At 37.3% G+C, this 21,663-nt stretch overlaps 1 protein-coding gene across 3 annotated transcripts in view; it reads left to right on the forward strand.

The window, feature by feature from the left end:
* Positions 1–20,403, forward strand: part of PELI1 (pellino E3 ubiquitin protein ligase 1) — a 56,452-nt gene extending 36,049 nt beyond the window's left edge. For all 3 annotated transcript variants that reach the window (XM_021087454.1, XM_021087456.1, XM_021087455.1), the window contains 6 exons: positions 6,915–7,054; positions 10,096–10,225; positions 14,286–14,387; positions 16,936–17,133; positions 17,225–17,413; positions 17,974–20,403. In XM_021087454.1, coding sequence (XP_020943113.1) covers positions 6,984–7,054; positions 10,096–10,225; positions 14,286–14,387; positions 16,936–17,133; positions 17,225–17,413; positions 17,974–18,540 — 1,257 coding nt within the window. In that variant the 5' untranslated portion in view covers positions 6,915–6,983 and the 3' untranslated portion in view covers positions 18,541–20,403. The remainder of the gene's footprint in view (positions 1–6,914; positions 7,055–10,095; positions 10,226–14,285; positions 14,388–16,935; positions 17,134–17,224; positions 17,414–17,973) is intronic.

Here is a 21,663-nt window from a genome sequence, read left to right on the forward strand (position 1 = left end):
ATATATGCAATCCACATTATATTTTTCACCATAAAGAAGCATTATAACGTTTTCATGTTTTAAAACATTTTCCTTTTTTTTAATCACCTCTTGTGCCTACTCACTTGCCAACCAAAATAGAAGTGTTCAAAAGATTATGTAAACATCTTCTTAAGATCTGTTTTGTCCCTTGCTTAGTGTTTGTTTTGCTTCTTTTTATTTTTCAGGACAGGAATTTTGTACTTGTGTCTAGTAGGTAGTAAGCAAAAGGCTGTGTGCAATGTAAGTAATAGGGGGAAAATGTTATGTTGAGGGAGCAATTTGAACAAAGATGGATTTCCCAGTTTTCCTTGTTAAGGTAAAACTGACAATTACATAGTATAGAGAGTTACATGTTATAGAAAGTTCTTTTTCTTTGTGAAGACTTGATAAGAAAAGTTGTATTTCACTGGCCTTTAAAGAACAGATGATTAGAATGTTGTATCAAATTAATGAAACTATTTCTAAGAAATATGTATGTTATGGCTAATTTTTCAGGTTTTCCTAGCCCCCAAACACACAAAAAAAACCACGCACTCCACAATACATTTCTTTTAAAAAATCATCTAATTTGAGAAGATCTCTGCTGGTGAGAACAGCATGTATAATTTTCAAGGATCAAGCAGCACTTCAGAGTAATAGATATTATAGAAAACAGACTTGTCGTCTTACTGAGATTTTCTCTCTCATTTTTTCCAATCTCATGTAATGCTAATGGTGCTATTTCATGTTTTTTGTGCTAGATCACATTGGGATAAGACTGAATATATGGGGTCAGACCAACTAATTTAATTGATTTTCAACAGATGGGGCCAGTAATTGAGGCATTAGAATATACTTTATGTATATACCCATTTCATGTTCTCAGGAGCATGACTTCAGAAATTGATTTTGAAGACAAATCTGTGTCTTACTCAGATTTTAAAATACAGAGGACATATAAAGAAAGTGTAAGATTCCTATTTAGCTGCTGGGCTTTGTTTAAGATTTTAAACCATTGAGAAGATCTTGAATCTTTCTTCAGAATACATAAAGATTTCTAACAGTTACCTGTCAGCATGTATTAGAATTACAATGAAAGGGAACCTTTCCAGAGAAATAGCTATCATGGCACATTTTATTCATAGTTTAAGAATGTCAGTTACATATTGATTAATTATATGCCATTTCAGTGTAAGAAAACTGTTTATCTTTGGTCATATATAACTAGTGTATACATAACTAATAGGACTAAAGTATAATAGATTTTACATTATTAGATACAGAAATAAAAGCCAAGTTTAAGTGTGTTCCTGTGATTGAAATTTTGATATCACTGATAAAATATCCCAAATCAGGCCTTCGAAGGGACCTAACCAGAGTAAGAATAATTGGGAATATGTTTTTTTTCTTGGCTAATTTGGTCAAGGGCTCTAGAAAGTATAGAATGGTGAGTAAACCCCAGAGTTACTCTTAATTCCCTGTTAAAGTTAAAAATTGTTCCATTTGCTTCTGGAGGCAGTAGGACTAAATCTATAGTGCTGTAATGTAGCGCACATTATTGTAAATTCTTTTGTTAGGACCAGATGATCTCTTATATATTTCCACCTCCAGAGTTCTCTTTATTTACTTTAGTCCCTTCATTTTTAGAGATGAGGAGCCAGATTGTCTTTGTTCAAAGAGAGTTAGAACTAGAACATAGGCTAATACTTGCTAGCCATGTTATCTATAAACTAGAGTCAGCCAGATAATCACTTAGTTTCCGATTTTTGCCGTATCTGTGTACTTACTAGTACTATTGAAACTGACTTCAAGTTTTTTTTTTTTTTTTTTTGTTTTTGTCTTTTTGCTATTTCTTGGGCCGCTCCCACGGCATATGGAGATTCCCAGGCTAGGGGTCGAATCGGAGCTGTAGCCACTGGCCTACGCCACAGCCACAGCAACGCGGGATCTGAGCCGCGTCTGCAACCTACACCACAGCTCATGGCAACGCCGGATCGTTAACCCACTGAGCAAGGGCAGGGACCGAACCCACAACCTCATGGTTCCTAGTCGGATTCGTTAACCACTGCGCCACGACGGGAACTCCTGACTTCTTTAAGTTTTTTAGAGGAAATATTTTGCTGCTATAAATGGAAAACCACCACTTCCTAAAAATAGAAAGTTTAAAAAGGAATCCAAGTGGAGACAATGTTTTAAAACTTAATTTAAATTTTAAAAGTAATTAATTCTAGTTATTAAAATTTTAATTCTTGCTGTTCTTAGTCACAAATGTGTCAAAGCAATGTATTCATATTTGATGGCAGTACCTTAATTGTCTAAGAAGAACACAATTAAAGCCTCTAATGAAGCTTCATCTTAGCTTTTTAAAATGAGATGCTTCTTTAGGAAGGAAATAAAAGGATGTGGATACATGGTCACATATTAAAATATGATTTAGTGTGGGCCAAATGGTCTTGTTATTTGGAACTGAAATTGTTCTTTGGTTAATTTTTCTTAAAACTTGCATTTTTACATTGAAGGTTTTAGTTAGCTCCATATCCATTTCTTTTTCTAAATGGGGGATTTGATCAGTATAGTTTATTTTACTAAAATGAACATTTCTGCACAAACCTGTTGTCTCGTAATTATGGTGATATACCTATATATTGGCTTCTCTAAACTCCAAATAGTTTAATATATTAAAATCTGATCATCAAAAGTAAATTGATCTGGGGAGATGAGAAGATGTTATAGCATATTTGAATGAAGGAAATGTTTTTGTCAAAACAATTTTTAAGGAGTTCCCCTTGTGGCTCAGCAGGTTACGAACCCAACATAGGTCCGTGAGGTTGCAGGGTTCAACCCCTAGCCTCGCTCAGTGGGTTAAGGATCCGGCATTGCCATGAGCTGCTGCTCAGGTAACAGCACTGTTGTGGCTGTGGCTTAGACCCGCAGCTGCAGCTCCAATTCGACCCCTAGCCCAGGAACTTCTGTGTGCCACAAGTGCAGCTGTAAAAAGAAAAAAATAATAATAATATTAAAGAATGTTTGATTTCTTTAATTTAGTAAGCAATTTTTAAATTTACCAACCAAAAAACATTAGTGTTTGCCTGGATTGCTAGTCTAAATATGTGTGTCAATTATAAGAGATAGGTAAAAGGGGTCAAAATAGCTAAGCCTGTTCTTCTACTTGTTCTTATTCATTGGGCTACAAATACTCTGTGTTGCCTTCTTTCCAGAATACTTCTATGCAGACATATTTCACTGTAATAAAGAAAAAGGGAAATAGGCATTTTTCATTCATGAGTTTTCTATGAAATCAGCTGTTGGAAGGAAAAAACCAGGAGACTTCATGGGCTAACTAGAAAAGTTTTCTTATGGAACCTTTGTAAGAGGGCTAACAGAAAGACCAGGGAAAGGATAGGTATAGAAAACACCTGGTTCTTAAATTAAACTGCTGATAAAATATATGTCATAGTATTGTGGGGATTATTTATTGTAGTGATTTTTCTAGGTTATCAGAAGTCCTAGTCTTTTGTTTTTCATAGTTGTGTCAAATTTATATTTTTTTTTTTTTTTTTTTTTTTTGGTCTTTTTGTCTTTTTTGTTGTTGTTGTTGTTGCTATTTCTTTGGGCCGCTCCCGCGGCATATGGAGGTTCCCAGGCTAGGGGTCGAATCGGAGCTGTAGCCACCGGCCTACGCCAGAGCCACAGCAACGCGGGATCCGAGCCGCGTCTGCAACCTACACCACAGCTCACGGCAACGCCGGATCGTCAACCCACTGAGCAAGGGCAGGGACCGAACCCGCAACCTCATGGTTCCTAGTCGGATTCATTAACCACTGCGCCACGACGGGAACTCCCAAATTTATATTTTTAATTAGATTTTTTATTTTGAGGTAATTGTAGATTCACATGCAGCTCTAAGAAATAATAGAGATCCTATGTACCCTTTTACCCAGTTCCCCCCCAGTGGTGATATCTCAGCCGGAGTTTTGGCTTTGATAAATACGTAGAACATTTCCGTCACCACACCGTTTCTTTCTTGTTGCCTTTTTGTAGCAACGCCCACTTCCTTCCTACTTCCACCCACTCCTTAACCTGTGGCAATCACTTACCTGTTTTCATTTCTATAATTTTGTCATTTCAAGAATGTTATATAAATGGAATCATTTATGTAACATTTGAGCTTAACTTTTTGTACTCAGCATGGACAGATCTCTAGTAATTCTCTAGAGATCTGTCCATGCTGTTTAATGTGCCAATAGTTGTTTCCTTTTTATTGCTGAATACTATTCCATAGTATGGATATACCACAACTTAGTCATTCACTCAGTAAAGAACATCTGGGTTAATTCCAGTTTTGGGCTATTATGAATAAAGCTGCTGTGAACATTTATGTACATATTTGTGTGAACGTAAGTCTTTATTTCTCTGGCAAAAATACCCAGAAATGCATATATATATTGCCTTAAATATTTAGTTTACATACATTTGGAACTACATCATGCAGTGTTACATTTTTTGCTTTGGCCGTCAGACCTAATGTAGAAAATTCAAGGAAAAGACGCTTAGTTTATTTACCCATATTTTTTGCTACCATGTTATTTCTTCTTTTCTGATGTTCCAGGGTTTTTAAAAAAATATGTATTATTTATTTTCTGTTTAGAAGATTCCCACTAGCCATTCTATTAGACTAGATCTACTGGTGTCACATTTCTCTAAATTTTCTCTCACCTGAGGAGGTCTTCATTTCCCTTCCATTTTTTGCTAGGAATCTGCCTGATAGTTGTTTTCTTTCAGCACCTGAAAAAACAAAACAAAACAAAACCACTTTCTTCTGGGTTTTATAGTTTCTGGTGGGAAATTTACTCTCATTCTAATTGTTTTCCCCCTGTAAGTAAGGTGTAGTTTCTGACTGCTTTCAAGATATTTTCTTTGCCTTTAGTTTTCAAAAAAGTTTAATTATGATGTATCTTGGCATAGATTTCTTTAGTTTTACCCTTTATGGGGTTTGTTCACCTTCCTGAGTCTGTGGTTTTGTTTCTCTTGCCATTATTTCTTTGAGTACTTTTTCAGCTCTACGCTATCCTTTGATTTTGGGCGCCATTGATAGAAATGTTAGATCTTTTGCTGTAGCCCCACAAGTCCATTAGGCTCTGTTCATTTTTTTTTTTTCCCCCAGTCTTGTTTTCTCTCTGTTATTCAGACTGGGTACGTTCTGTCATCTAGTTCACTAATTCCTTTTTTTTTTTTTTGTTTTTGTGGGGTTTTTTTGTCTTTTTGTTTTTTCTAGGGTCGCTCCTGCAGCATATGGAGGTCCCCAGGCTAGGGGTCTAATCAGAGCTGTAGCTGCTGGCCTACACCACAGCCACAGCAACGCCGGATCCTTAACCCACTGAGCAAGGCCAGGGATTGAATCCGAAACCTCATGGTTCCTAGTCAGATTCATTAACCACTGAGCCATGACGGGAACTCCAAGTTCACTAATTTTTTACTACATCCCTTCCATTCTGGTTTGAGCCTGTCTAGTGAGCTTTTTATGTCTTCTCTTTCTTTCCAGAGACTGTTTTTGTTGTTGTTGTTGGTTTGTCCCAAACATGTTTGTAATTGATTGTTGAAGCATTTTTATCATGACTGGCTTAAAATCTTTGTTAGGTAATTCTAATATCTCCATCATCTAAGTTTTGGTATTTGTTGATTACCTGCTTGCATTGTTTTAATTCTTTTTAGTTCTTGATAATAATAAATGGTTTTCTTTTGAAATACGGAAATTTTTGTATTATGTTCTGACACTCTGGATACTATTCATATCTTCTGTTTTCCCTGGCTTTTTCCTGACATTGCTCTATCAGGGAAATAGGGAGAGCTTCCTTGTTACTGCCAGGTGGACATGGAAGTCCAGGTTCCCTGCTTGGCCTCCATTGACACCTGAGTGTAGACCACTGCTGCATCAGGATGGAAGTACAAGCTCCCTGTGGTCTCCACTGACTGTACTAGGGCAGAGGAGGGGGCATGTTACCAGCCAACTGGGTGGAAGTCCTTAGCCTGCTCCGACACCCCCTGTGGCAGGGGCGGGGCCAGGGAGGTCAGCCCTCTTCATTATGGCTTCATGTGGTAGAAGTCTGGACTCCCCACTCAGCTTTTGATGGTAAGGATAGTGGAAGGGTCACAGTGTTTTCTGTGGTGTTTGGCTGCAGTAGAGTAGTTATTGTCAAAAGTTTTTTGTCTTGCTAAGACTACCCTTTTCTTGTTCCTTTGACATTTGTTGGGTGTTTGTTTTTTCTCTCTGCCACTTGGCACTTCCAGGTTGCTGGATTCTTCAGCTCTACGTCTGGGATATATGAGGCAAGAGAACCCAGAGAACTTACCGCTGAGTCTTCCTTGGACTCTGAGGTCCCTAGCTGGTCTGCCTTCTTTCTACTTTTTAGAGTCTTCTTATATTTTATATACAGTGTCCAGGGTTTTTAGTCGTACTTAGCAGAAATTATGTCTACTTCATCTTCCTGGAACTAGACATCCTCAGATTTACATTTTTAATCTATTTAACTAGTTACAACGAATATATAACCATTATTGGGAATGTCACATACTTTATTATGTAATACTTTGCATAATATTGTGCTCACAAGGATGGCTAGAAAAGAAGACCTTTGTTGAAACTGAGATTCATTGTTCATATTATTATTTTTTTTAATTTTATGTCCACACCCACAGCGTGTGGAAGTTCCCGGGCCAGGGATTGAATGTGAGCCACAGCTGCGACTTACACTGCAACTGCAGCAACGTGGGATCCTTTAAACCCACTGCACTGGGCTGTGGAGCAAACTTGTGCCTCCACAGTGATCTGAGCCACTGCAGTCAAATTCGTAACTCACTGAGCCACAGTGGGAACTCCATTGTTCATGTTATTAATGAAAACTTTTCCCTTTTAGGAAATAATGCAAAAGGTGTCCCAAGGCTCCTGACCAGTGAACAACGATTTGAGAAAGACAGCCAAGCTCATGTTTTCTCCTGATCAAGAAAATCATCCATCCAAAGCACCAGTAAAATATGGTGAACTCATTGTCTTAGGGTAAGGTTTCTCCATCTGATGAGCATAAAATTGAATAATATATGGTAACTCGGACATTTAGCTTAAAAAGTACTTTTTTTTAGAATTTATATCCTATCTACTTCCAAAGAAGATTTCAAGCTACAGAGTAATATTACCAAATTAAGAAACTCTTCCAATTTAATTTTTTTTTTTTTTGTCTTTGTTGTTGTTGTTGTTGCTGTTGCTATTTCTTGGACCGCTCCCGTGGCATATGGAGGTTCCCAGGCTAGGGGTCGAATCGGAGCTGCAGCCACCGGCCTACGCCAGAGCCACAGCAACGCAGAATCCGAGCTGCGTCTGCAACCTACACCACAGCTCCCGGCAACGCCGGATCGTTAACCCACTGAGCAAGGGCAGGGACGGAACTCGCAACCTCATGGTTCCTAGTCGGATTTGTTAACCACTGCTCCACGACGGGAACTCCTCCCCAATTTAATTTTTGTGTCATCTTTTATAAGTACTCAAATACTGTGCAAACTTTGCCTCACTCTCACTCCTAGAAAGGACAAACCTTAAAGATGATGTGAACAGTGTGTTTGTCTAATTACACATAGCCAGTCCATTTGTCTTCCCTATCTCATCTTGGGAAAATTTTGCCTCGACTGACTTTACAACAAAACCCCCTGCCCCATTAGGTCATTTCATTTAGGTTAGTATTTATGTGTTCCAGCTACCTCAGGGTAGTTGTTGCTTTGTGTTGATGGTCCTGTATTTGAAGAAAAGAGGTGTATAAACAAGATGATACAATGATTCTGATGCCCAGAACTTTGGTATTTGTTTGCTTCCAAAGTAATATCATCCATTCAACTCAGACAATCTTTGATGATGATCCATTATTTCAGTTGATTCAGTCTAAACTTGCCACAAGTGTCAGAATTAAGATGCACTTGTCAGTCTGTTTACTGCAGATCTCAGAAACTAGAAATTGTGAAATTTACTTTCCCCCTACTGTTACTCTCCTGCCTAAAAAGCATCTCTAGCAGACATGACAGCATGCTTTAGAATCAGGATGGTACAAATTCTTCTTTAAGTGAGAATGTGTCCATTGTTTCAGATAAGAAAGTAAAAGAAAAGAAACTGAGGAGATAATGTGGCTCAAGCATGACTGGAAGCCAGGGAATCCTAGATTCCAGTGCTTGTTCCCAAACTGCTAGCTGTATGACCTGAGGCAAGTCACTTAACCCATTCCGGGCCTTAGTTTCCTCTTCTGTAAAACGACAGTTCAACAAGATCATCTAAGGCCCTTTGAGATTAAATAAAATTTTGTTCTCTAAAACAATTTAAAAGATTATAAACTTATATAGTAACTACCATATTATAATTTCATAACATGTAGATTTTGATGTATTAATGACAGACAGTTTTTAACTACCAAAAACTATTCAAAGTTAAATTCTTCAGCAGGAAATATGAGTCATTTGAAGACTTAGAATTTAAAATTTAGTTTATGGTTTAAATTCTTTTAGCCTAGCAGTTTCTCAGCTGATCTTTAGCAGTACTGGTCATTTCTGTATCTTCCACTTGATGTCTTAAAATGCAAATAATGCTTCTTCCTAATGCTCTAGAAGGAGAAGTCAAGCTAAATAAGGTTGTCAGTTTTGTGCTATTGCTACTTAGAAAAGAGTATTGAGCTGCAGGAGCATAGTGTGGGAATAGAGAGCTTATCTCCAGAAGAGGAAGTGGCCATGCACTGGGTGGACAGTGGTGAAGGGGCAGTGAGGAGCCTACATTGGTCTGGGGGAGGTGGGGCACACAGCCTAGGATAGCAAAATTCATGTTTCAGCCGGGGGTGCTGCTTTGAACTTCTGGCAAGGCTAGCAAGAGCTTTCTCCAATAGAAATCAGAATGTTTTACACTTTATAGTGGTTCAGTGTATTTTCTATGTCTGATGGTCTTTGAGTAAACTCCCTTTCCTTCCTTGTCAACCACTAATGTAGGCTGTTTTACAGGTATATTCTCTTCCATCCTCAAAGTTGTTCCCATTCCTTGCCTCATTTCCCCCAGAGTAACCAGCTATCAATGAGAAACCATTAAATCAAAGATGTTTTGGGGAGGCGAGGGAGGAGAGTTTATTATTAAGCTAGGGTTCATGGTGCAACGAAGCAGTAAAAAGTGAAAAAAGCATGAAAAACACCTGGATTCTACTTCTGGCTTTGCCAGTGTCACTTGTGTGACCTTCAGAAAATGACTTAATTCCTCTGAGCCTCTAGGGAACTTAATTCCTCTGAAAAATGGCTTAATTCCTAACCTGTAACAGTGGAAAGTACTGCCAATCTTGTAGCGTTTTTATGTGAGGAGATATGTGGGATAGAACCCCCTAGTGCCTGGTACATAGTAAACACCCAAATGTTTTGTTTGAAACTTTTTTCCTGTTAGTTCAGTCCTTGCTCACTTGCTTACCTTTAAGGTATATATATGTTATCATGGAGAAATGGTCATAAGATCTGAACAATAAAAATATGTTTACTACTCAGTTACAGTTCAGTCTGAAAGGTTTTGCTGAAGTAAAGTGAATGTGTACATGCAAGTAGCTGAGACTTAACAATTAAGTCTAAAAATTCCTTATTTCAAAAGTTCAGCTATTTATGAAGTGTTCAGTTTACAATTAAAGGAGATTCTATTTTAAACAAATCATATTGTACTTTTAAAGGTTGTATTAGCACATGCAAACATTCACCTTTAAAAAAACCAGAATGAGTCATAAGAAGTCAGATATGCCATTAATCAGCTCTTGATTATCCTGAATAACAAAGGGAAGGAAAATATAGATAATTCAAAGCTCTATGTAATCCAAAAGGTACTTCTCTGTGACTTTGAAGGTAGCCAGAAAGAACCTCATTTTGTTTTACCCTTAGGCAGCTGGTCTGGGGATCGGCAATTGCTAAAAGTTAATTGGAGATACTTATAATGTGCTAATAGATAATTAGTTGGGGATCGATCCTCAAAGACAAAGTAAAACATTTCTTTTAGAATTGTGTGGTTCTTATAAGAGATCACCTAAACTTTTTTCTCCTCATCAGGTATAATGGATCTCTCCCAAACGGCGATAGAGGAAGGAGGAAAAGTAGGTTTGCTTTGTTTAAAAGACCTAAGGCAAATGGGGTGAAGCCCAGCACTGTGCATATCGCTTGTACTCCTCAGGCTGCAAAGGTAAAAAAAAAAAAAAAACAAAAACCTAAATAAATAAACTCAGAGATATTGAAAGTCTTGTAAGTCTCGTATATGTTGTTTATATTGCATTCTTGTCACATTGTCTGCTAGAAGTTCCCTTTTGTTTGGACGGAAAAGACACCTTGGAGATAGGATATTTGAAGAGCTGTCATCTGGATAGGCATAGGACTTTTTTTTCTTTTATAACAAGCCAGGATCTGTGGGTGGAAATTAGAAGGAAATAGTCCCTTTTCTTATTTAAAAAAAAAAAAAAGTGGGTTGGGCGGACCAGGGCTTTATCTAATATTTAAAACCATGCAGCTGTTTGCCCTGGGAAATAGGGCGTTCCCATTGGTACTGGAGCGGCCCACCTGGGCTGCTGAAGGAATGTGGTGCATAATATGTGTATTCAGGTACTAGAAGCATGTTTGGATGAGGTAATTTTTTTTTTTAACCAAGGATCTTTATCAGAGATTTTGTTAATGTGCTTGTTTTTTATTTACTTTTTATTTATGACCCTCACAGCTTTTAGGATAGTGCCTTGACCACAGTAGACCTCAATAATTTATTAAATGGAATCATAGCTATGAAAGCAAATACCTACTTGTGTCTATAACTTCTCAGTCTCATGGCCTCTTTAATGCTTCTAGGGCCATTTTTATTTCCCAACCAAAATCTCCTGGAGCAGGGCCACCATTTCAGAAAACTTGGGCTTTTCCTAGAGTGATAGACAATAAGTGGGAATTTCATATCTTTACATTTCCTGTGAATTCCTCTACTTCCAATTTTATAGCACAGACTGAATTTGAGTCTGTGGTGAGTGAATAAAAATTACACAATTTTTTTGACTTCTGGAAGTACCTATATCTTTAGCTAAGCTGCCCCAGAATGGACATTAATATTATACCATCTGATGTATATCTTTGTATGTTAAATACACGGGAGAGAGAAATTGGCATATAGTGCTTTGTTTCATGTCAGAGCTCCAATTCCTGAAATGAGTTAGATTTTTGGCTTTGTTTATATCCCGTGTGGCATCTACAGAGTCCTCATGCCTTGAGTAGGTCTCAGTCTCTTACTGCCTGAGAGCTAGTGAATGTAAAAAAGGAATCATTTCTTTCAGGTGTTTTCTTTCTGCTCCTTTGCAGAGAGGGATGTGCTGATAAATAATAAGCAGGTGGTGGAAGTGAAAGGTTTGTTGATCCAATCTGAGAAGTTTCTTTTCCAGAATTTCCCCACGGAAGTGCTCTTGGCATTTTGGGTGTGCCAGTTTTTCTTTATGCAGGACTGTCCTGCATGTCGTAGGATATTTAATATTCCTGGTCCCTACCCGGTAAATGCCATTTAAGCCCTCATTCATTGCGACAGCCAAAAATGCACCTACGTGTTTCCAAATGCCCCTTACACAACTAATGTTACCTCTGGTCAAGAACCACTATCAGAGGGAAAATCTTTCTACTCCTTACTTCTGTAATTTCCTATTCTGTACTTTTCTTCATATTTTTTACTGTCATGCTCTTAGTGTTTTCAGTGTTGGCTCCTTTTCATCTTTACTAGGCAACAAGAATCTTAGGGATCAACGATTGACTCTTTGCTCTAAATTTTGGAGGAATGCGGTAATGAAGTCATGGAGAAAACAAATTGTTTAGTCTGGGAAGTGTACACCTGGCAAGTGTAGTTAAACCCTGCTTTCCAGTCAAGTGAGAACTTGATATAGTTCTTATTCTTTCTGTCTTTTTGCCATTTCTTGGGCTGCTCCCGCAGCATATGGAGGTTCCCAGGCTAGGGGTCGAGTCAGAGCTGTAGCCACCGGCCTACACCAGAGCCATAGCAATGCAGGATCTGAGCCACGTCTGCACAGCTCACGACAATGCCGGATCCCCAACCCACTGAGCAAGGCCAGGGATCAAACCCGCAACCTCATGATTCCTAGTCAGATTCGTTAACCACTGAGCTATGACGGGAACTCCATATAGTTCTTACTCTTAATCTATGAGTAGGCTCAATAGTTTAAAAAACAAAGCAGGGATTACTATCCCAAAGTACATAAAACCTGTGTTTTTAAATCCGTTTCAACATTAAGAATGAACTTCTAAAAGACTGAGCAGTTATTTCATTGGAAAGTCAGCAGCTTAATGCTGAGTTAAAGTAATTATAGGTTTTTAACCCTTTGAAACCATTTTGTAATGTTTAAGAACACATAAATGTGTACTAAAACATGTTGAGTACATGCATGGGAATGACCTACACTGCACTCTTGAGGTTGGATACCTCCATGGAGAGGAGAGTAGGGGAACATGTAAGCAGCCTTCATTATATCTGTAGTTTAATTTCTTTTCAAAAACTCGAAGCAAATGGCATTAGTCAGATTGATAAAGGTGGGTAGTTAGTACCCAGGTGTTTGCTTCTTCTCTTTGTATATTTGAAAATTTCGCAATCTTAAATTATCTTAAAGCTATTATTTTAAGGCTTTTTCTATTACAGATTAGCTGCAAATTGAAACCAAGTAAAATTTTATAATGCCAACATTCTAGTTAAGAAAGAGTTTTCATTTAGCCTCTTTGCTGCATACAGTCATTCTTTTATGTCTGTTTTCCTTCTTTTTTTTTTTAATCTGTTTTCCTTTCATGCAACCTGTTTCCATTTCCTTTGTGCAGGTTTTTCCCCCTCTGATTTTATCAGCAACTCATATACATAGAAAACGCCTGAAAACAAAACTGAAAAGTTCTTTTTAGCAATGTTTTGAGTTTAGCCTAAGTCAGAAGTACAGTCGTAAGCAATATATCCATTTCCTTTTGGTATATTTAATCATTCTATGAATTTTTATGTATCTAGCCCAGCATATGGCAAATATTTGTCATCTATAGAGTCACAGAATGGTTAGGTAAACCAGTTAATTCTGCTTATTTGTTAACTCTATACCTCTTTGAGTTACTTTAAAAATACAATTCCTCTTACAGACATGTGGTTGCCACGGGGGAGGGGTTTGGAGGAGGGATAGAGTGGGAGGTTGGGGTTAGCAGATGTAAGCTATAATATATAGCGAGGTCCTACTGTGTATCCCAGAGAACTATAGTCAAGATCCTATGATAAACCATAATGGAGAAGAATATTTTTTTAAAAAATGTGTATATGTGTGTGTGTATAACTGAATCACTTTGTTGTGCAGCAGAAATTAACACATTGTAAACTACAATAAAAGCAATAAATAAAAAAGTTCCTCTTATCTTGCAAAATTTTTGTATTTTCTCCTTTATCAGAGCAGTACTGAGTACTGCTTTCAGTTTCTACATGGGATTTGGCTTTGATTACCTTATTATTTGAAATACTTAAAAGAGAGACTCAGATTTTAGAATATTTTTATACAGTGAACTCATGTTCCTACTCTATAATTGTTTCAGAATACAAGCATACCTTAGATATGTTTCAGGGTCAGTTCCAGACCACCATAATAAAGCAAGTCACACGAAGTTTTTTGTTTCCCAGTGCATATAAGTTATGTTTACAGTATGCTGTATTCTACTAAGCATGCTAAAAGGATTATGTCTAAAAAATTATATACCTTAATTTAAAAATATTGCTAAAAAATGCTAACCATCATCTGACAGTGCAGAGTTGTTACAAACCTTCAATTTGTAAAAAATGCAGTATTTGCAAAGTGTAATAAACTGAGGTCTGTTGGAGTTCTTGCTGTGGTACAACAGGTCAAGGATCCAATGTTGTCTCTGCGGTAGCGTGAGTTTGATCCCTGGGCGGGCACATTGGGTTAAGGATCTGGCGTTGCCACAGCTGTGGCCTAGGTCGCAGCTGTGACTGGACTTCAGTCCCTGGCTCTAGAATTTCCAGAGTGTGGCTGAAAAAAGAAAAAAAAAGATCTGCCTATATTTTTCTGCACCCCACTCAACCTGAGAATCCACTGTCATAACTGAGGTTATGCAGTGGTTGTTTATCTGTACCCTAAATTTCAGGGGTAAAATATGTCACATTTGTGGTAAATAGGAAAAGATCTGATTTGATTGACCTACCTGCTAATTTTTGGTATTAATCTTTTCTTTCCTAGGCAATAAGCAACAAGGACCAGCATAGTATATCATATACCTTATCTCGGGCCCAGACAGTGGTGGTTGAATATACTCATGACAGCAACACTGATATGTTTCAGGTATTAAAACATCTAAGTTTGGAGGTTTTTTCCTTAAAAACAAAAAAGTTAAAAACATTTTGTAAGTGACTTTTGCTATGGTCAGATTAAGGATTATCATATTTTAATGTATTTTATGAAAATGTATATTGATTTCTAAACTTCATGTATAGAAGTCTGTGTAGAATGGTTAAGAGATGGGCTCTGAAATCAGAACTGGTAAACATTACTTAGTCACTCTCTGCCTCAGTTTCCTCCTATAAAGTGCAGATAATAGAACTTCCCTCAGATGCCTACTCAAGGCTTAGATGTGTTAGTACCTCTAAAGTGCCCAGAACTTTGCCAGGTAAACACTTAGCTATTAATATTAGTAGCTATCATAATTATTGTTAGCTATTTTATGCCAAAAAAGGAAGCTAAGAGATTCTTTGCACATATTTATGAATTTTTTTTTTGCTGTTCTCACTCTCCTCTAGGCAACTTGAAGTATAGGCAGTTTCTATCTATTCACATATATATATGTGAAGTCATACTTATTTCTCAGCATATATTTGGTCAAAGCTCCTGGAGCAGTACAGGTTTTTATTTTTCTCATTCATTGTACTAACTCAGTGTTGATGGTTTTATAAACTGATAGATGATAGGATAGCCAGACCCAAAGATGTAAGCACAATTCATGGTATTCATGATATCGTCTCCCTTAATAATTGGGTTTTATAAACTCTTAGGGGGTTTTTTGAAACAAACATAAATAGGACATAAAGTTCCTGATAGTGTTGCTCTTCTAATTGCTTCCTAATGGCTTTTTGGTTTTGTTTATTTATTTATTTTTTATTTTTTGTCTTTTTGCTATACGGGCCGCTCCCGCGGCATATGGAGGTTCCCAGGCGAGGGGTCAAATCGGAGCCGTAGCCACTGGCCTACGCCAGAGCCACAGCAATGCGGAATCCGAGCCGCGTCTGCAACCTACACCACAGCTCATGGCAACGCCGGATCGTTAACCCACTGAGCAAGGGCAGGGAGCGAACCGGCAACCTCATGGTTCCTAGTCGGATTCGTTAACCACTGCACCATGACGGGAACTCCTGTTTTTTTTTTTTTTTTTTTTTTTAATAAGATTAAGTGAAGGTGAAAAGGCCTGGAGGCATCTTTGCTGTAGTCATATCTCTTTAAAGTCACTCTCTCTGCACAACCTTTTTCATGGAATACTGAATTTCTTGGAATAGTGGAAATGTTTTTAGTTCCAAAGGTCTGAGACCATTTTCTTTCGGATATCATGTTCTTAAAAATAAAAGGGAAACCCCGTGTTACATTGGTTAATCAACCAATTTCCCCCTAAAACTATGCAAACAAAATTAAGACTTTATACTTGATAGAAGGATAGAAGTGCTGAAGAGTTTTATCTAAAAGCATGCTGATGTGAGGAATCCTTAAAGCTCGACTATGCAAAGAATGACTTTTAAGAGTTGTCCTCTTTGTAGAGGGTCAGTATTTTTTCTCAGTGACCATGTTTTTTTTTTTTAATTTTTATGGTGCTGCTTTATAACAAATATATTAATGAACTGATTTCTAAGTATTTATTTTAAAACTCTGTGAACTTGTCACTTTCGTCATCTAGTCCACTGATTTCCTATTTTCAACTAATCTTTCAAAATGAAGTTAGTTTATTTTACTGGCTAGTACCTCTGAAGATGTTTTTAATACACTGACACCTCACCCACTGGAACTTTCGTTTGGAGAACCTTGTCTCTCTGAAATAGGGCCTAGAACCAGGAAGAAAACAAAAAGGACATGAAGGCATATAAAGTGAATGCCACAAAGTTCCCACACTGAAATTCCTTTTCTGTGCTGGAGAATCCCTTAGGCAGTCACCAAGAATCTTTTGAAATGCTTATTCTTTGAAGTTTGATATTTGATTCTTCAGCCCTTAGTAAGATTAGAGTAACTGGTTACTTCTAGAGACAAGTATGCCCAACAGCAAGAAATGGTAGTTGACATCCTGACAAAAAAGACATAAGAAAATCTGTAAAGTATACATAAGACTTCAGAGCATGGCTGTGTAAGCCTTTTAACATAAAGATCGGTGTTCTTGTACAACACCTTTATTGAAGACATCACTGCATTTCAGTTTAGTACAAATGGTATTCAGAGTGTAATGTCCTGGAGTCATCATGAAAGATTTACTTAACGTATGAAAGATTTACTTACATGTTCATTATATTCTTTTAAGGAAACTGTAGGAATACATGATAGATATATTTCTGTCCAAAGAGGTAAAGTCTGCAGCCACCTAAAAATCTCAGCCATCCTAAAATCTTCATTCCCTGAGGTTTTCTTATATTCTGGGTCATAATTTCCTTAATTCTGTGCTCTAAGTGATTACTACATCAGAGGAAATCCGACAGGTTAGTTTTCAAGGGTATAGATGCTCCCAGAGTTAAGTACAGTAAGTTTGAGCATTAGAAATTTCAAAGGCCTGATGATTTCACCTTTTTATGCCTTTGTCTCTTAAATGGATTTTCCACTGTGTTCTTCTGAATAGGTTTATAGATATTTCTTTTTCCCTTAGATTGGGCGGTCGACTGAAAGTCCCATTGATTTTGTAGTAACCGATACAGTTCCTGGAAGTCAGAGTAATTCTGATACACAGTCAGTGCAAAGCACCATATCAAGATTTGCCTGTAGAATCATATGTGAACGGAATCCCCCCTTTACAGCACGGATTTATGCTGCAGGATTTGACTCATCAAAAAACATCTTTCTTGGGGTAAAAGGCTTTATTCCTAAATGTTGTATTGTTTTATGACCACTTCTCTTTCCCAGTTAAAATAAACAGAGCTCACTATTTTCCCTCCCAGGAGAAGGCTGCCAAATGGAAGACATCAGATGGACAGATGGATGGCTTGACCACTAATGGTGTTCTTGTTATGCATCCACGCAATGGGTTCACAGAAGACTCCAAGCCTGGAATATGGAGAGAAATATCAGTGTGTGGAAATGTATTCAGCCTGCGTGAAACCAGGTCAGCTCAGCAGAGAGGAAAAATGGTAAGTACAGACATAGAGCTTCTTATTTAACTGCAGTAAACTCAAAGTTGGACTGAATGCATTACGTATTTCCAAAAACTGTTAAATCATTTGTTGACACAGAGTCCTAACTGTATCAAGCGCTGACTACCAAATACTAAACCAGGAGGATAATATCTTAGTGTCTCAGTTAGGAGATTCTTTTTATCCTTCTTCTGTATTATGTTAATGTATTTTAAAATCTAAGCTTTCCCAAATTAAACAGCACTCTATATTTTCTACTTGTTTTTGAATATCTTTGACAGGATACTTACCCATTTGGAAATAATAAACTTACTGATTAGCCAGGTGTTTTGATCATAAGTAGTCTTTACTGTAAGGCTGAAAAGAAGTATGTTGCTGCTCAGCGTTTTATCCTTGATTTTCAAACTTGTATTTTTCATGGCTACCATTAGAATTTCTTGAATAAACAACCAGAGGAAGTCTCGATTCCTGAGTAAGGAGTACATAAGACCAAAACTCTTGTGTAAGTATCCAAAACTCAGTGGGTGAATGTGTTTTTTGATTCTTGTTTCCTCTAGGTGGAAATTGAAACCAATCAACTTCAAGATGGCTCATTAATTGACCTCTGTGGTGCAACATTGCTGTGGCGTACTGCAGAAGGCCTTTCCCACACTCCTACAGTGAAGCATCTGGAAGCTTTAAGACAGGAAATCAATGCAGCACGACCTCAGTGCCCTGTAGGGTTCAACACACTAGCATTTCCTAGTATGAAGAGGAAAGATGTCGTTGATGAAAAACAACCATGGGTGTATCTAAACTGCGGCCATGTGCATGGCTATCATAACTGGGGAAACAAAGAAGAACGTGATGGAAAAGATCGTGAATGTCCTATGTGTAGGTCTGTTGGTCCCTATGTCCCTCTGTGGCTTGGATGTGAAGCTGGATTTTATGTGGACGCCGGCCCTCCAACCCATGCGTTTAGCCCCTGTGGGCATGTGTGTTCAGAGAAGACAACTGCCTATTGGTCCCAGATCCCGCTTCCTCATGGTACTCACACTTTCCATGCAGCCTGTCCCTTTTGTGCACATCAGTTGGCTGGTGAACAAGGCTACATCAGACTCATTTTCCAAGGACCTCTGGACTAACAGACTCTTGTCCTCCAGGACTGCATTATAAATTTATAAGCTAAGTGATTTGGGTTTTCCAACCTGTTGTCCACATCACAAGTTTTTCTGCTCTGGTCATTTGCATTAAGATGAAGAATTTTTTTAAGCATTTGTAATAAACAGTAGCGATTTCTGAGCAAAAATCTGCGAAACTCAAGCAAAGGGATTTCCGAAAAAGCAGACTTACGAATTCTGAGTTTTGAAAATATATTTTGAGGAGAAAAAAACATAGTCTAATTTGATGCCTTCATTTTAGTGTTTTTGAATCACCCATCCTCAGTGTTGAAAAATTGTTTTGTATAACTGAGGGTATTGTTGGTTCAAACTATGTTAGTTTACAGTTTGTTGCAAACATTGTAAAATACAGCAACATGTATATTAACTTTTTTCTATTTATCTTTATTATAGAAACTATCTTAGAATGTTCTTTGTAGAGTAGCATGGTGACGATGGTCTCACACTCTTGGTGTGAATGGTAGTTTAGCAAGCGTAGCTCAAGGATTTGCAAGGTTAGGAAGACGGACAAGAGAGCCTCTCTCCCCACCCCCACTTAAGTATGAAATTTGGTAAGTTAGAATACTTTGTAAAACCAAATTCATATTAATTACCATTGTGTAAGAAGTGTTTGTTTTTAACCGCATTGAAGATAATCGGGAAAGATTTTTTTCCTTAATGTTTCTCCCGAGTGTAGTACTATAACAAAAATTTAATGCTAAGAAACATTTTATATGCTCCTTTGAATATGCAATTTAATCTAGATTATCTATTTTTCTCCCACAATAACTAATCTGTTTTTAGTATTGGCAACATTTGGCAAGTTTGTTTTTTAGATATAAACTGTGGTTCATCTGTTCACTGTTTCTAGGGAAAAAAAATCATTCCCACGAGAAAAAGCATAAATTAACAAGGAGAGTGACTTGATTTGCTTTAAAAAAAAAAAATGCTTAATTAATTTACTGTCCTGTATTTGGCTTTATCCAGGTGTGAAGACATTTAGAGAGATATAAAGGGTCAAAAGACGACAATGCTCTTTTGTTTTTAATCTAACAGACCAGCCTTAACTGTGGGCTTCAATCCTAATAGAGTTGCCACAGTGGGACTCAAGGAAATGTATGGTTGGCAGATGAGCACCCGTGACAGCCAAGTGGAGGGACACACTTGCATGGTCAGTTTATTCTCTAATTCCAATAAGTTCTTTGCTTTCAGAAGCAAGAAAACATTTCTTCTTTCTCCCCTCCCCCCCTTTTTTAAACACACCACCAGGAAAGTATAGACAGTTGCACTACATCAAACCCTTTGTGACACTTGTAGAAATCAGTACCCTTTTAGATTACACAGAATCATATTTTTTAATCTTTTGATTTATTTTCCTTTAGTTCAAAAAGTTGTATAGTACTTAATTGACTAGCAAATTTTTGTATATGGTAGCATAGCTTTAATTTATCCTATTACAATGCTGTTCTGAATTTTCTTTAGTTTTTAAAAAAATCAAAATCTGTTGCTTAGAAGTCATGAACTATTTTATTTTACTTCAACTTGTCAGAATTTCCTTGTTTTTTCAAAAAAAAAATGATCATTTGGGTTCACTCAGGAAATGCATGTCAGGAAACTTGTATTATAAGTTGACTAGTTGTGATGTATCAGTAACTGCTGTTACCCCTTTTTCAAAGAAATATAATTGATTTTGAAGTTTTCCAGATTGTCACATGCTTTGTGACTAATGCAAGGAAATCAAGTCCTGTGTTGTATTTGTTCTAGTCATTTCTATTCTGGCTATATATTGTAGCTAATTTTTATTTGCAATTAATTTATTCAAACTAAGTAAATACTTTTCAAAATAGATACTTGAATTTGTCTCTGTGAGTTCATTTTTGCATAGCTGAGAATGGGAAACCAGAAGTGAAAACTTGTGGACAAACCTAGCCCACACTCCAAAAATATTCTCTTGAAATAGAGGAGGAGTTTGCATTTAATGTCACACTTTGAATCTCTGGTTCTCTTGGGAAAGCATCTCTACCTTATTAATAAGGAAACTTCTTTAGTGGTTGAATAATTGAGGCTTTTTCTGAGTTAAGCCCTGTTGTAGAGTTGGCTCTTTGCAAGTTGCATAGTAGACTGTTTACATAGTGCCTTAGTGATCATAAGAGGTTCAGCTTCTTCCCAATGAGCCTAAATTTCCTCTTACCAACTGAGAAAAATCTGGTTCATTTTCTATCAAATTTAAGTTTTGAAAACTCAGATAATTTAAATCATAAGATGTTTTTCTGTTCAAGCATTTTAATTTGTCATTTTGCCAATGCCTAATGGAATACTTTTACACAGTTTTATGAAGGGAATGTCAGTATTCTAAGTGCATTCTCAAGAAAGGTAACTTTATCGCTTAATTCTTTAATCAGAGTGATTTTTTTTTTTTTTTTTTTTTTTTTGTCCTGTCTTTTAAGGCTGCACCCATGACATATGGAGGATCCCAGGCTGGAGGTCGAATTGGAGCTGTAGCAACCAGCCTATGCCCCAGCCACAGCAATGCCAGATCCAAGCCACGTCTGCAACCTACATCATAGCTCACAGCAACACCGGATCCTTAACCCACTGAGCAAGGCCGGGGATTGAACCTGTGTCCTCATGGATACTAGTCATATTCATTTCTGCTGAGCCACAGCCAGAACTTCTATCAGAGTGATCTTAATATCTAAACGTTCCTTAATTTGTACAGGGAATTAAATTTCCCTTCATCCAAAATGTTAGGGTCAGGAAACAAAACAGGGTAAATATCTAGAAAGAGAAATCTTTCACCAAGCTATCTTCTTGAAGCTGTGATTGCTTACTTTCATCATATAAAAATATTCTAGTACATGTGAAACAGGATAGGAGTAATAATGTAGATATATAATTACATCTAACATGAGTACTCCCACTACACTCTCCAGGACCCCAAGAACCATGTGCGATGCATGACCTTCTGACATATAATCTAAGTGAGGGCAGCAATGAAAGTGCATCTCTTATTTCTTTAAGTTTATGAGATAATCTAATTCCAACATGTTGGCCCCTTAACCCAAGGGATGATCTTGTGCTACCCCAATTCAGAGATCACTGGGTGAG

The sequence above is a fragment of the Sus scrofa genome, chromosome 3 (assembly GCF_000003025.6).
Source record: "Sus scrofa isolate TJ Tabasco breed Duroc chromosome 3, Sscrofa11.1, whole genome shotgun sequence".
Classification (NCBI taxonomy): domain Eukaryota; kingdom Metazoa; phylum Chordata; class Mammalia; order Artiodactyla; family Suidae; genus Sus; species Sus scrofa.